This window comes from Meles meles, chromosome 10 (genome assembly GCF_922984935.1).
Source record: "Meles meles chromosome 10, mMelMel3.1 paternal haplotype, whole genome shotgun sequence".
NCBI lineage: Eukaryota > Metazoa > Chordata > Mammalia > Carnivora > Mustelidae > Meles > Meles meles.
The window spans coordinates 96,738,573-96,751,799 of record NC_060075.1 but is presented as its reverse complement, the minus strand read 5'-3'; the positions used below and the strand labels follow the sequence as shown (position 1 = coordinate 96,751,799).

Genomic DNA, 13,227 nt, shown 5'->3' with positions numbered 1-13,227 from the left:
AGAGTCTGAAACACAGACATCCCCGTGCGGCATGAGGGTCAGACCGGGCTGTAGCGCAGGCGCCGGTGGGTCGGAGCTCGTCCGAGGGGCCGTTCCACCATCACGCTCGGGGACACCAGCTGTGTGCGGCGTGCACTTCGGGGACGGAGGCCCCGGAGGGCCGTGCTCCTGCACGTGAGTGCTCCATCACTCAGTCCCCTCGGGGGCCCGGGCGGGTTTTAGGCAACACTAAGAAGGTGAGGCTGAGCGGAGGGGTGCGGCTTGTTGCATCAAGACTGAAAGAAACGGGGTTGGCCACGGACCTTCGCATGGGGCCATTCTTCCCTCCAGTGCCCCCTCCTGAGGCTTCTGGCCTCCGGTGACTCAGCACGTGGCTCTCCTGCGTGTCAGCCCAGGGTGCAGGTTTCTGCCTCGTCACAGAACCGCGGGGCCCTGCTCGAGCACCCACTGTGCCCTCCGAGAAGTCCACGTTCCGGCTGAGCACCTTCCCCGCGTGCGAGTTCCCGGCGTGTTGTGTCGTTCGTGTCACACCCGCGTGCCCCGCCGTGGCTTCGGGGACAGCCTGGGGTGGACGGACGTCATTCCCTCCCTGCAGGGGCCAGCTGCGGCCCTTGGGTTGTGTGAGACGCGCATGTTCCAAAACCTGAAGGCGGAGGATTGCTGCGTTCTGGAGACTCGCAGACGCCAGGGGGACGAAGGGGACGTTCCGGACCTCGGTCCCTGTGATCTTTACGAAGTGCTATCGGTACTTGAGATCTGAAAGGGGGAATTCGGGGCGCTCTTGTCCAGCCAGCGCTGGCAGTTCTTTCTACCGCGTGAGGAGAGCGCAGGTCTGGCCTCTGGCCGCTGATGCTAACCGGACCTGCTGGCTTGGGCGGTGTAGGGTTCCTGGCTCTGCACGGGGTGTCAGGTACCCCGGGGGGCTCCCAGCAGGCGGGTCCATCCTGTCTCAGGGTCGGAGCTGCTGTATGGGCAGTGCTGCCCGGACCCCATGCGTGGACGCACCCGTGGTCTGTGTCTTCTGGAGACGTTTGGCGTCCGTTCCCGAGGTGGGCGGCTGGGCTGGGGGTGGGCAGGTGCCACCTCATCTGTGGGAGGAGGAGCTCAGTGTGCAGCACGCAGAGGCATGTGGGAAGCCTCGGTGTCAGCCAGCATGCTGGGGAGAATCCCATGGACACCCCGTGGGACAGCGTGCGTCCCCGCCGGGCGGCTACTCTATGTCGGTGAGCTCAGTCACTCCTCCATTCTGAGCCCTTGTCCTGGGGAATGTCTGCAGACACTAGATTCACACTTGGCCTGGGGAGGTGACTGTGTCCCAGGGCAATCAGCTGCAGATGGGCTGGGGAAGGTGACCCCCATCCCTGACCCTCCGTTGCCCCCGAGTGTGTGACCTCTGCCACCACCGCTTCTGGGCACTTGGGGGGCTGGGATTGGTGGCTCAGAGCCACACTGTGAGGGGGGGGCAGCTGTGATGAGTCACAGTGAGCTGCAGAGGGAGCCCCTTGGGTCCCTGTGGAAGGTAGGGCCTGGCCTGGGGGTGCTGGGGAGGAGGAGCTGTCCCTCGGGAACCAGCTGCAGGGGGAGCCTATTCACTGGGGGCGGGAGGAAGGCCCCAGAGACAGGGCTGTGCTGGGGGGGGGCTGGTCTATCCAGCACTCGTGGTGCCCCTGGTTCCCCCGGGGTCCTGCGCACAGACCCCAGCGGCCACACTTGGTGGGACTGCTCCTTCCTGCGGTGTGACAGTGGGACCGGCCTGGGCTGCCTCCAGCAGGATGGAACTCCTGGTACTGTGGCTTCAAGCTTTGCTTCCCCCCAGCATTTAGGAATTTCCGAGAACCAGACTGGTGTGAGCCCGGGTTCCCCCTTGTCCCCATGTCACCCTCAAGGCAGACTCAGGCCCGTCCTCCTGGAGAGATGGGGGCACCGGAGACCTCCTCCCACCCTGGAGGGGTCTCCTCTGGGGTCGGGGGGTCAGCGCTGTTGGGAGCAAGCACACTACAGCTGCCACGTGTCCCCAGAATTCTTGCCGGCTGTGTGTGCCCAGGGCCGGAGGCCGGAGCCTGGGGCCCTCGTCCCTAGCAGCCCGCCCGCGTGTTTGTCAGCACCGAATGCTCCCCAGACCGGCTGTTTACGTTTTCTCAGCTATTTCCTTGTAGACAGCCAGAGGTAAACAACCCCAGAGGGCGTGTTTCCCAGGGGCTCCTGGGGCTTGAGTTTTCCTCTGTGGGAGTGTCTGGGCGGCCATACTGAGCCTTCCACCAGGTGTTCTGCACCGCTGGGCTAGACCCAGCACGAGTGGCCGCTTCTCGTTGACCTTTCTGAGGCACCAGACGTTTGAGGTCCATCTCTGGCCTAGAGAAGTCGTTGTTGTGAGCGTTGCTGCCTCTGAGAGCCCCCGCCCCGGCCTCCGCCTCCCCTCCCTTCTGGGCCTGCATAGTAGAGGGACCCTCTGCCCGTGCTCTGCTTGTTTGAGAACAGAATCCAGCCTGCTTCTGCCTCGGGCCCCTGCGGAGCCTGGAAAGGAGCCCCACCCTGCTGTGGCCGGGAGGGGGACAGGGGGAGGTTGTTGGCAAGGGTCCTCTCCTTCGAGCCCTCCCCTCAGCCCCCACATCCATTTCCCCAGGGCGGGGAAGACCCCCACTGTTAAGGCAGGAAACGACCCTCAGGGTCCCTGCCAGCCCGCCCCTGCCTGCCCGCCCCTCCCCTACGGTGCCGAGTGCCCTGCGGGGTGTTTCTAACCCGCTCATCAGCCCATCACCCCCGAGGCCTGAGCAACCCCCAGGGACCCACTGCACCCCCAGCCCCAGGGCTGCGGGCTCACATCTCCCCCAGGGTGCTTCTGGGGGCAGGTCTCAAGTGAGCATCCAGGACATGGGACGACCAGGCTCGGGGATTAAATGCCGGGGCCTCACCCACCCCCAATCCCCTCTTTCTGTCTCTCCCCACCCCCGTGTCCCCCTCACTCTTTACGTCGTCGCCCACACATAATCATTGGACATCCCACAGAGGGTAACGACCGCCTGCTCCTCGTGTGAAGACAGAGAGGTTTTAAGTTGAAACACAGACAGTTCAGACCAGGGGAACATCCTCTCCATGGGGAGTTCTCAGAGCGGGAAAACGGGGCCGCAGGACTGCATCCGAAGCAGGTTCACATGTGCCGGTCTGATGACCCTGGCCATGCCCTTCCCGGGCGCAGGTCCCGCGGGAACACCGAAGCAGGGGGGAGTTTCGTGGCAGGGCTGGGGTCTCTCGGAGGGGGGCTGGCCTGCGCCCATCCGTCCGCCTCTTCTGCTCAACAGCTGGCCCTTGGCCTGCCCCTCTCCACCCCAGGTCAAGTGCTACCACAAGAAGTACCGTTCGGCCACCCGCGACGTCATTTTCCGCCTGCAGTTTCACACGGGGGCCGTTCAGAGCTTCGGACTTGTGTTCGGGAAGGAGGATCTGGACCACGCGAGCCACGGTTTGGCCATGGCTGATGGGGGTGCGGGGTGCGGTGGCCGCGGGTCCTTGGTCATTTCCGTCCCTGTTCAGCCCCATGCCCTTGACGGTGAACCTGCGCGCAGCGCAGTACCAGTCTTTCGGAATGCTGAGCCCTGGTCCACAGAACATTCCGAAAAGCGGTGGAACTTCGCCACCGTGGGGGCGTGGGCGCCATCTGGGTGGGGTTGGAAGCACAGCGTTGTCCATGCTTTTTGGCCACTGCAGGTCTGAGCTTGTCGACGTGTGATTTTTTTTCTCAGATGACCGTTTTCCCGATAATGGCAAGATTGAGTTGCTTTTCTCCGCCACTCCTGAGAAACTTAAAGGTAGGCGGCGTGCCAAGTGCCAGGGCGCAGTGCCCACCTGGTGGGGTGGAGGGTCCCATGGGGTCTCCATCCAGTCTCCCGCCTTTGTGTGTGTCGGGAAATTGCCGTAGAAGTTTTTTCAAAACAGGCCATCTGTCGGGGTGGGGGTGCCTGGGAGGCAGCAGGGCCTGGCTGCGTCAGCAAGACCCCAGGAACAGTGAGAGCTTAGCCCGAGGGAGGGCCCGGACCCTCAGTCCCTGGAGGTCTGTCTGTCTGGGAGATGGTGTTGAACGTTTGCTTCTCTCCCGACGAAGAATCGAGTGTTGTTGGAGAGGATTGGAAGTACAGTGGACGGTAGATGTGCAAAGCAGGTTCTCCTTTCTTCTAAAAACGCCCTGAAGGAGAGATCTTGTCCTTTTACGGTCAGGGCGAATGGCTCCTTGGTACAGCGAGATCCATACAGGGGAACGTTTTGCTTTCATTGCTGGGACAGTAGTCCCCTCCCAGTGAGGTCAGTGTCCTAATTCAGTGAACGGTCAAGGGCAAGGCTCGTGAGGTCAGAGCCCTACTGGCCTCCCCAGAGTGTCAGCAGGTGGGCACGTGCGTCTGCGAGCCCGGAGTGGCCAGAGCACCCACGTCCCCTCTGCTCCCTGCCCAGCTGGCTCTGGTCTCCACCAGGTTGTTGAGAGCAGTGCACAACGCTGTGAACGCTACCGGACCCGTGGGGGCAGGTGTGAGGGTCTTAGCGCCGGCTGCCAGCACTCATGCCTGGGATGCTCGTGCCTCGTCATCCGGGCCAGGGTGCCATGGCATGCCTGGCCTGTAACTGACACCTCCTCCCACGCAGGGTGTGAACACTTGCGCAATGACCATGGAGTGATCGTGGACTTCAACACCGCAGACCCTCTGATCCGCTGGGACTCCTACGAGAGCCTGAGCGCGGGGGGAGAAGGTACGTCTGGCTGCCGCCGCCCTGGGCCAGGGGAGGGACAGAGACTGGTCTGTTTACTGTCTGCTCGGGGTCTGCAAGCATTCCAGAAACCCTGACTTCTTTCAGGGTCCAGAGCTCCCCTCCCCAGTGCTGTGGTTTAGGGGAGCCTGTAAAAAGCAGACTTGGGGACTTTGGGTGGCACAGTGGGCGTGGCCTTGCTGGGTCATGGCCGGGCTGCTGTCTTGCACCCGGGAACTCCCTTGGCGGGAATGTATGGGCTCGTGGAACCACCTCACCTGCCCTGTTCACCCTCGGGATGGACACCTCGGGCCCTGGGTGCCGTCACAACAGGGGAGAGGCTCTGCCGGGCTCCCCCACAGAAGCGACCTCACACAGGTCCAAGGAAGGATGGGGGCCTTCTCCCCGGCCAGCAGGAATAGTCCCCACCGCCCCCCCCCCCCATGGTGGGGCCTGATTTGGGAGAAAACCACCATGCTCCTTATCAAACTGGTTTCCTCTTGATGTACGCTAGCCAGAAACAGGTGTTGCGGGGAGAACTCCCCCCGACCCTGACATCGTGGGCCACTGGCCTGCAGGGTCTCCGGGGAGGGACATCTGGTGTGCATGTGGCCGAGCAGTTTCTGTCTTCATGGGGGGCAGTCACACCTGTCCTCCTGGGTCCAGGGTCCTGGCGGGCGGCAGGGGGGTGGCTGCTGTCTCTGTAGCAGGCGGGGTGTGCCCTGTCCCGAGCAGAGAGCCGTGGGGGACACGCTGTGGACGTCACGTACCCTGTCATGTTTCTTCCTTACAAGAACCAGTAACCATGACATACACAGAGGGAGCGGTTCCCGAGAGACCGGCCGGGGGCCCGTCAGTGTCAAGGTGCAGCTGGCCCGGGGTCATGGGTCGGAGATCATGCAGGGCAGCCTGAGGGAGAAAGGACTCCCATCCCAGCCTGCTGACCCCAAAGCTCCTCAGGGAAAGCTTCGTTCGGCCACGGTCTGCCCTGCCCTCGCTGGTGCCCGGGCCGCGGGAGGCCTCAGAGAACAGAGTCTCAGTCGGGCAGTGTGAGCTGAGAGGGGTTCGTTAGGGGCGATGTCAGCATCTCCTGCGCTGGGCTGGCTGGGCTGGGGCGCTGCTCCCTGGGACTGGCCGGGCAGCATGCAGGGGACAGGGACCATCAGGGAGCGCTGGCCCAGCGTGGCCTCCTGTCCCTGCTGTGCTCTCCACCCACTGTCCATTCTGTTCCTCACTAACCCGTGCCTTGCTGGACTGGGCGTACGAGCGCTCCTCCCACAGACCCAGCCTGCCCCAAGGTGCTGGAACTCAGGGATCAGCTTCTCCTCGGAAGCAGTGGGTGGTGGCCTGCGGCGTCCTGTTGGGAGGGCCACCGGGAGCAGGGGGGGCATTGCCACCTTGTGGGGCCACCATGCCCCCACTCTCCATGACACTGACTTAGCGAACACTGGCCTTTGCTCCCGGGCAGTTGGGGTCTTGTGAACCTCGCGTCGCCACATTTTCGTAAGCCCGTGAGTATGTAACTCCATCACGCCTGCAGCTCCGTCCCGACACACTGGACTTAATCCATCCTGTGGACCCCCTGAGCCCCCTCGGCTGGCAGCACGGAACTCAGGCAGGAGCCAAGTGTCCCAGATGCACAGATGTTCCCTGTAAAGCACGTCGTGACCTTCTCCTGCTCAGGACACCAGACAGCCCTTGAGGACTACTTTTGGGGGTCATTTTAAACAGCAAAAATACCAACAAAAATCATGGAAATGCGAAAACTGACGTGCAGTAGGACTGGAGGGGCTTGTTTATGGTGTGGGAGCTGGGAACACATGCGTGGACGGCTCCGAATCGGGCCACTCTGCGCGCCTCAGTGAGTGGCGGTGAGAATGCCACGAGCTGATCTGGGGTTCCACGTAACGGTGCTTGGTGAGTGGGTGGATTTGCAGACGTGGGGTCAACATACGGCCATTGACTCTACCTGCTGTCTTTGTTTTTTTTTGAAATCCTCCTTTCTTCTGCGTTTCCTGTGGGGCTGCGCCCTTTGGGCCTGGTGACTGGGACCGTCCCATCCAGGGGGAGCGTGGGTCACTCCGGTGTGTCTCCTGCCTTTCCACGTTAGCTGTGTGGCCTTGAACCAGTCACTTGACCTCTCTGAGCCCTTCCCTGCTCTGCACAGGGAGTTGTCATCAAGCCATGGGTACTGAGTGGACGTGGGTCATGGACCCCCGACAGTGCTGCAGGTCACAGGGCCCCCTAACAATGTTGGAGCCTGGGGCTTGGGGACGACCTGGCCTGGCGTGGGGTCAGTGAGGGTTGGGTACCCCCAAGGTGGCTGTGGGAGGGTATTTGGATCCCATCTCTCCCTGCATTGTCGGATGGCCACTGCGGCGGGGTGAAACTGGGATGCACCAGTGCCTGGGGTGATGGGCTGTGGTGACCTAGACCCTGGTGACTTTTCCGTCACCGTCATCCCAGTGTCGCTCAGTGATAAGTGAGTGCACCGTCTCCAAATGTCACCAGGGGTCACATGGAGAGGACTCCCTGGGAGGACTCCCTGAGTTTGGAGCATCACCCGCCCCTGGGGACCAGTGATGGTGGATCTCAGTGCTGACAGCCGGAGGGCCTCTGTGCGGGGTCAGGAGGCATCTGGCTGTGGGGTGTGCAGAGCCGGCCAGGGAGCCGCGTGGCTTGTGTTCTGGATCCAGCGACGACAGTCGGTGCTGCCGTTTCAGAAGTGGATTTGAAAGCTTTCCTGCTTGGAAATCGTGGTTCGGTTTCAATGTGTGGAAACTAACGCAAATGTGGACCCTCAGCCTCTTCACAGAAGGAGGGTCCACTGGCATCCGGCAAACGAGGTGGCAGGCGGCTCGGCCGGAGTGAGGTGGGCGGGGCCCCTATTCGGCACAATGGACGTGCTGCCCGCCGACCTCCCAGGGCTGGGTGCCTCGTCGCTGTGTACCAGCCAGGAACGTCCCTTCGCCGCGCACCCCCGGAGCTCAGGCGTGTGCTGGGGTCGTGCAACAGCGTCTGTCCCCGGGCATCCTGCTTGGACCTGGGAAAGCACCTGCCCTTCACACTCCTGATTCCAGGCTCCGGCCCCAGCCCACCTTTCAGGGGTGATCCCGGGACCCCAAGAGTTATCTGTCCCTGAAAGCAGGCAGCAGATGGGAAGGAGGACAATGTGCTGACGCGTTCATCTTACCTGAAGAACAAGAGTCTCCCGTCTGTGCTCAGCACTGAGAGAACGTCCTATGGGGGTTCACTCGACACTGGGCTGGGTCCCGTTACCAGAGTGCTGCCATGTCGGAGGCAGTCGAATGAGTGACAGCCGGGCACGAGCGGTCTTGGCCCTTGGAGCCCACGATTTTGCTAGCCCTGGTGGCATCTGAGAAAGGCCGTCAGGATCCACGTCTGGCCAAGTTTGCAGGCGGCAACTCACGTGAATGCCCCTGGGATGGCTGAGCTCATGGAGCAGCTTCGACCTACACACCGGACAGAGGCTCAGCCAGGTCTGGCTGGGGTTCTCAGGCCCCTCGGCCCCCGCCTCACAGCCGTGGATTCGGGTGCCCTCAGTGTCGGGCATGCGCCCCTGTACTGTCCTCCGCGTCCCCCCACCGTCCGTGACTGAGGGGGCATCGCGCCCGCCCACTGATGCTACTGCTGACATGGCCTGGCACCTCCTGCCCGGCCCCGCATCCTTTCCGGGAGCGCGGTGTTTGGACACTGTCACAGGTGCCCTGCCTTGGGGACCAGCAGCTGAGCTATGATTGCTGGTGGGCTTATGACGCACGCGTATTCGCCAGGTTGGGGGGCGCTGACCTCTCAAAGGATGGCCGGGGCATCTGCTACGGGGACGGGCAAGCCACCTTTGGGATGTTAAAGGCCCAGACTCTCGGGTGGGGTTCTGGCCCATGGAAGGCAGGCGTGAGTGGTCCTGGGGTTTTGCATGGGAATTAACATCGAGGTGGTAAATGAAGGCAGAGTCGTTCAGCTTTCAGAAGCCAAACCCCAAAACCTGGTAATTAAAGGATCACACCAGTCCTGAAAAAAACCTGGAAGGTGGGAGTGGCCCTGCCCACCAACTCCCGGACGGCGCATCCTGTGACTTCCACCGGCATGCAATGCACGGGTGCCTATGCGAGGCGCGGTGACGGCTTTGTCCCCTGTCCCCATTTTGGAAACTCCTGCTGACAAGCTGTTACCGATCACGGCTCATCGATTCCCGCGTACCTTCTCTTCTGTGCGCCTCAGTTGGGTGAAGGCGCTGCGCACGTCAGGCCCGGAGGCCGGCCTTCTGTGTCTTCCGTGGGGAGACCTGGTCTCTCGCCTGCCAGGTACAGGAAGGGCGCCCCTTTCTCAGTGGCCTCCACGCAGGGCCTGTGGGGGCGCATTGGCTGTGTCGGGGACATTTCAGCGAGGCCACCTGCATGGGAAGAGCAGGTCGGGTCTCACTCGGTGTTTGGTAAGCGGAGCAAGAGCCTGAGCGGGGCCGGGGCTGGGATGCATGTGTCCCCCCCCACCCCGCCCCCGGGTGTTGCCAGGTAACCCGGCTCCAGCCATGCGTGATTCCTCTTGGCTGTGGCCTTGACTGTCAGGCCAGTGGGGGCTGAAGACGGGAAGGTGCGGGGGCCGGGAAAACGGGTCCTGGTGGACAAGCAGAAGACATCAGGCCGGACCCCCGGGCCTGCCCGGTCCACGGCGGGATTCCCTGCACACACGCATTGCTCACCTTGCTGAACAGGCCCCGGACAGTGCTCAGCCGCTCCGGGAAGTTTTCCTCCCAAAACTGAGAGGTAGCACATTTTTAGTTGTTTTATGTTCACATAGCAATGGCTTGTTCACGACTCGACGTAGCCCTGGTGTCATGGTCCCTGGCGTCATGGTCCCTGGGATGTCGCTGCAGGAAACAAGGATCCTTCGGGTCCTGGTGGAATCGCGCTGAGGGCGGTCACGCTGTGAAAACCCATCAGTCTTTTCCGTTTGTTGTTGGATCACTGCTGAGCATGATGCACTTGTTACCTGGTGTCTCTGCTCTGGTGCCCCTAGACCAGCTGTCGTGGACGTGTGGCCTTGGTCTTATGACTGCTGGAGACATATCTGTACTTTGCCTTTGGACGAGGAACAGGCCCCGGTGAGCAAGGCATGAGAGGAAGGAAGCGTCCCCGAAAGCTGCTGTCGGGCCTGATTGGGGACCTCCCTGAGGCCTCCCATGGGACGTCTCTCTGTATGTGGCCCACAAGGGGCCCCCCAGCTTCCTGTGCCCCGCGCCAAGGGCTTCCCGAGATCGTTGGGATACGCACCGCATCTTCCTCACACTAGACATGTGACGCCGTGCACAATGTCACAACTCTGGTGACACTGCAATGTTGGAGGCCTTCGCAGACGCTGAGCCAGCCGCTGCCTTCCGTCCATCCAGACCTCAGCAAGGCCTCAGAGACCACATCGTTGCGGGAGACGTGGGCGTGGATGGCCTGACGGGCTCCGTGTCATCGAACCCTCTGGCGGGAGTGCTGGGAAGTCATGGCAGGTTGACCGTGGCGTGGACACTGCGAGTCAGGCGGGTGCGGTCGCCCCACGATCACGAAGGCCTGCGGCAGCTCGTCTGTGAAGCATCAAGAGTGCCCACCCCGGGCCGCAACACGAGGATGGCGAGCATGTGGGAGGAGCTCTTGGTACTGAACGTGTGATGGGTGTGCAGGCTGTGTCCTCTGACCCAGCAAGGCCCCAAGCACTCCGGAGAACGTGCAGCTCTGATTCCTTTCCTTTGCACGTGGTCCCTTCTGTAACCCACGGGGTCCACTCCTGCGAGGGCAAGTGAGTTGGTCTGTGTCCTCCCTGGCGCCCCATCGACTCGGCCTTCCGGCTCAACAACAGTGCGTTCCATCCCTAACAAAAGGGATCCTTTCTCCCTGGTGAGAGCTGGTTTATGGGAGGTGGGCACTGCTCTGTCTGGGCTGCCCGCCCGGCAGGGTCCCTCCTCGCGCTGATGGAGCGGTGACACGGGTCAGGGCTCTGATGGGGCTGTGATGGTCTGCGTGGGCCGTTCTGCCCATTTACGGAGTCGGAGCGTGAGGCCCCAGCACGCGGCTGTGCAGCGAGGACCGGGCGTAAACCGGGGTCACAGGTGTGGAACCGGGAGGGGAGGGGTGGAAGGAAAGCAGGAAAGTGAGGAGGCAGGATGTGCTCTGTGTGATGAGCCCTGGGGAGCTTGAAAAGGAAGAACAGCGTCGGAGAGGAAGGATGCCAGGCAGAGATGTCCCCGCCGACAATTTGAGGATCGCAGGGGATGCTCAGGCCATGGGATGCTCAGACCCTGGTTTGTCAGCAGCGTGGGCTGCAGGCTTGGAAGGCTGAGGTCTGGCTGCCTGGCTCCTGGGAAGCCTTTTCTCCGCCTCCTCAGCCTCCACAGTTCAAATTTCACTCAACCTGATTGCGTGAAACCCCGCCCTTGTGTTTACATTGCATGGGCCTTTTTGGAGGAATCCAGTTAGGGAGTCCCAGGCTTGGCCCAGAAGGTCTTGCTCCCCGGAGAGGGCAGCCGGGGCCCTGGGGGAGGCACACCTCTACCCCGCGTGCACGGGATGCTGCTGTTCTGGGGGTGAAGGCTTTGTGCATGGAAGAGTGGGGCCGCCAGGTGCAGCCTGGTCACGCTGCTAGGGTGTTGCGAAGGACGGTGAGTGGGGAGCGTGTGTGCCTGTGTTGCACGGGTGTGTGTGTGCGTGTGTGTGTGTGTGGCCTCTGCAAGGCTTCCTAGACCTGCATCAGAGCCCAGTGCTTCTGGGAGACTCGCAAACCAGACCACCAGAGGCACGGACGGTGCTCCCGGGAAGATGGGACCTCCAGGGTTCACGGAATCCGTGGAGGGCCAGGCTGGCTGCGGGAAGCCAGTTTGCGGAGGAGAGCCTGCGGCAGGCCATGGTGGTTTGGAAGGGGGTTCATGGCTGGCTGGCCCCTTGAGCTCTGATTCGGCCATGATTGCCTGTTCTCCTGGTCCACTGGGTCTGGTTTTCGTGGTCAGGAGTCCCTGCAAGGGGACGGGTCAGAGGCTGCCCAGATAAGTGCCCAGGACACGGCAGGTCCATGCTGGGTGGTTGGCTGGGAGAAGAGCTGTGCTGTCGTGGTTGGGTGTGGGCTGCTGCGTGCCCCAGTGCCCTGTACCTCACTGTGCTGAGCCTAGCCTGGGGACAGGTGGGAGTGCCCTGAGTCCTGGTGGCCTCCTCAGCCGCTGAGAGGCACTGGGCGCGGTGGGCGCGCCCCTTTCCGGAGAGGCGCCTCTGCTCAGACTTCCCGGTTGGAATGCTTTGCTCCTACTCTCTCTCTCTTACTTTTTCCTCCTACTCTGGGTTTCTCCAAGAATTTACAGCCTGCCTTGTTTCTAGGGAACGTTTGGCCAGAACTCATCTTGGCTCCGAGGGAGCGATTTCCAGCAGCCCGCCTTAGCGGGCGAGGTGCCCCGCCTTCCTGCTGCGGGCGCCTTCCTGCCTGGCGGTTCAGGGGGGCGGCTCTGGGTCTGGGGGGCCGGCAGTGCTCACTCTACAGGTGACAGGGATCACCCCGAGAAGCCCCTTTCAGGGATGCAAGTATTTCGGGGCCCCAGGAGAGAAGCCCTGTCTCCTTTCATGCCCATGGGGATCCTTGCATCGTCCGCTGGTCAGAGAACAAACCAGGGTTGAGGCTCAGGGCGGCTTCCTTCTCACTCCGGAGCATATCGGAGTTGCCACGGGTCTGCTCTTGGGGCCGAGAGGTCGTGCTCTCCGAGGCCCAAGTGTGGTCCTCGCTTTTGGCTCTCAGTTTACTCTGGAATGAGAAGTAATTCAGTACAAATGCAGGGCAGTCTTTAATTAGCACAGGACGCAGGATGCTGTTGGAGTAAAATGAAAGCAGACCTCATTTCGGGAGAGGTTTACAAGGGCTGCCGTGCTGCACGCCCCAGAGGAGAGACAGATCTCTGCGTGGGTGACTTGGGAAGATAATGACGCCCGCCAGCACGCCCTGGGAAGGATGACTTCCTGGCCAGGCTCTTCTCTCACTTGGGAAGAGCAGACCCTCAGCTCCCCCTGCCCCCCCTCCCAAGGAGGAGGACATTTCTGAGATCACCACATCTCCCCTCCAGCCCAGAGGATGCGGGGTCCCCCACGTGCTCACCCAGGTCTCCTCCTCTGGGCCCCAGAGGCTGGGACCCGGGTGCACCATCTGCACAACGCAGTGGACCCTGAGACACTCGCCTGACCCCAGAGGTGGGGACACAGGCAGGTGTCCGTGCAGGGTCCATTCTCAGAAAGCTGGTCCGACCATCGCCGCCGCTGCAGCTGGTGGTCAGAGCCCGGGCAGCAGGTGCGGGAGATGGGGTCCCTAACCATCTGGCCACGGGACGCCATGTTACAGCTGCCGAAAGCTCGAGCCAGCTAGAGCTGTGCCGAGGCATGTGCGGGACAGTCGACGCTGGCAGTCTGGATGAGGCTGGATGAAGGCTTACAAAACTTTGGGAGGAATTATTCTAAA

General features: G+C 62.2%; 1 protein-coding gene across 10 annotated transcripts in view; it reads left to right on the top strand.

Annotated features, from left to right (window-relative positions):
* TNS3 (tensin 3) overlaps positions 1-13,227 on the top strand; it is a 200,427-nt gene that overhangs the window by 119,272 nt on the left and 67,928 nt on the right. For all 10 annotated transcript variants that reach the window (XM_046020349.1, XM_046020350.1, XM_046020348.1 and 7 more), the window contains 3 exons: positions 3,331-3,460; positions 3,741-3,806; positions 4,633-4,737. In XM_046020349.1, coding sequence (XP_045876305.1) covers positions 3,331-3,460; positions 3,741-3,806; positions 4,633-4,737 — 301 coding nt within the window. The remainder of the gene's footprint in view (positions 1-3,330; positions 3,461-3,740; positions 3,807-4,632; positions 4,738-13,227) is intronic.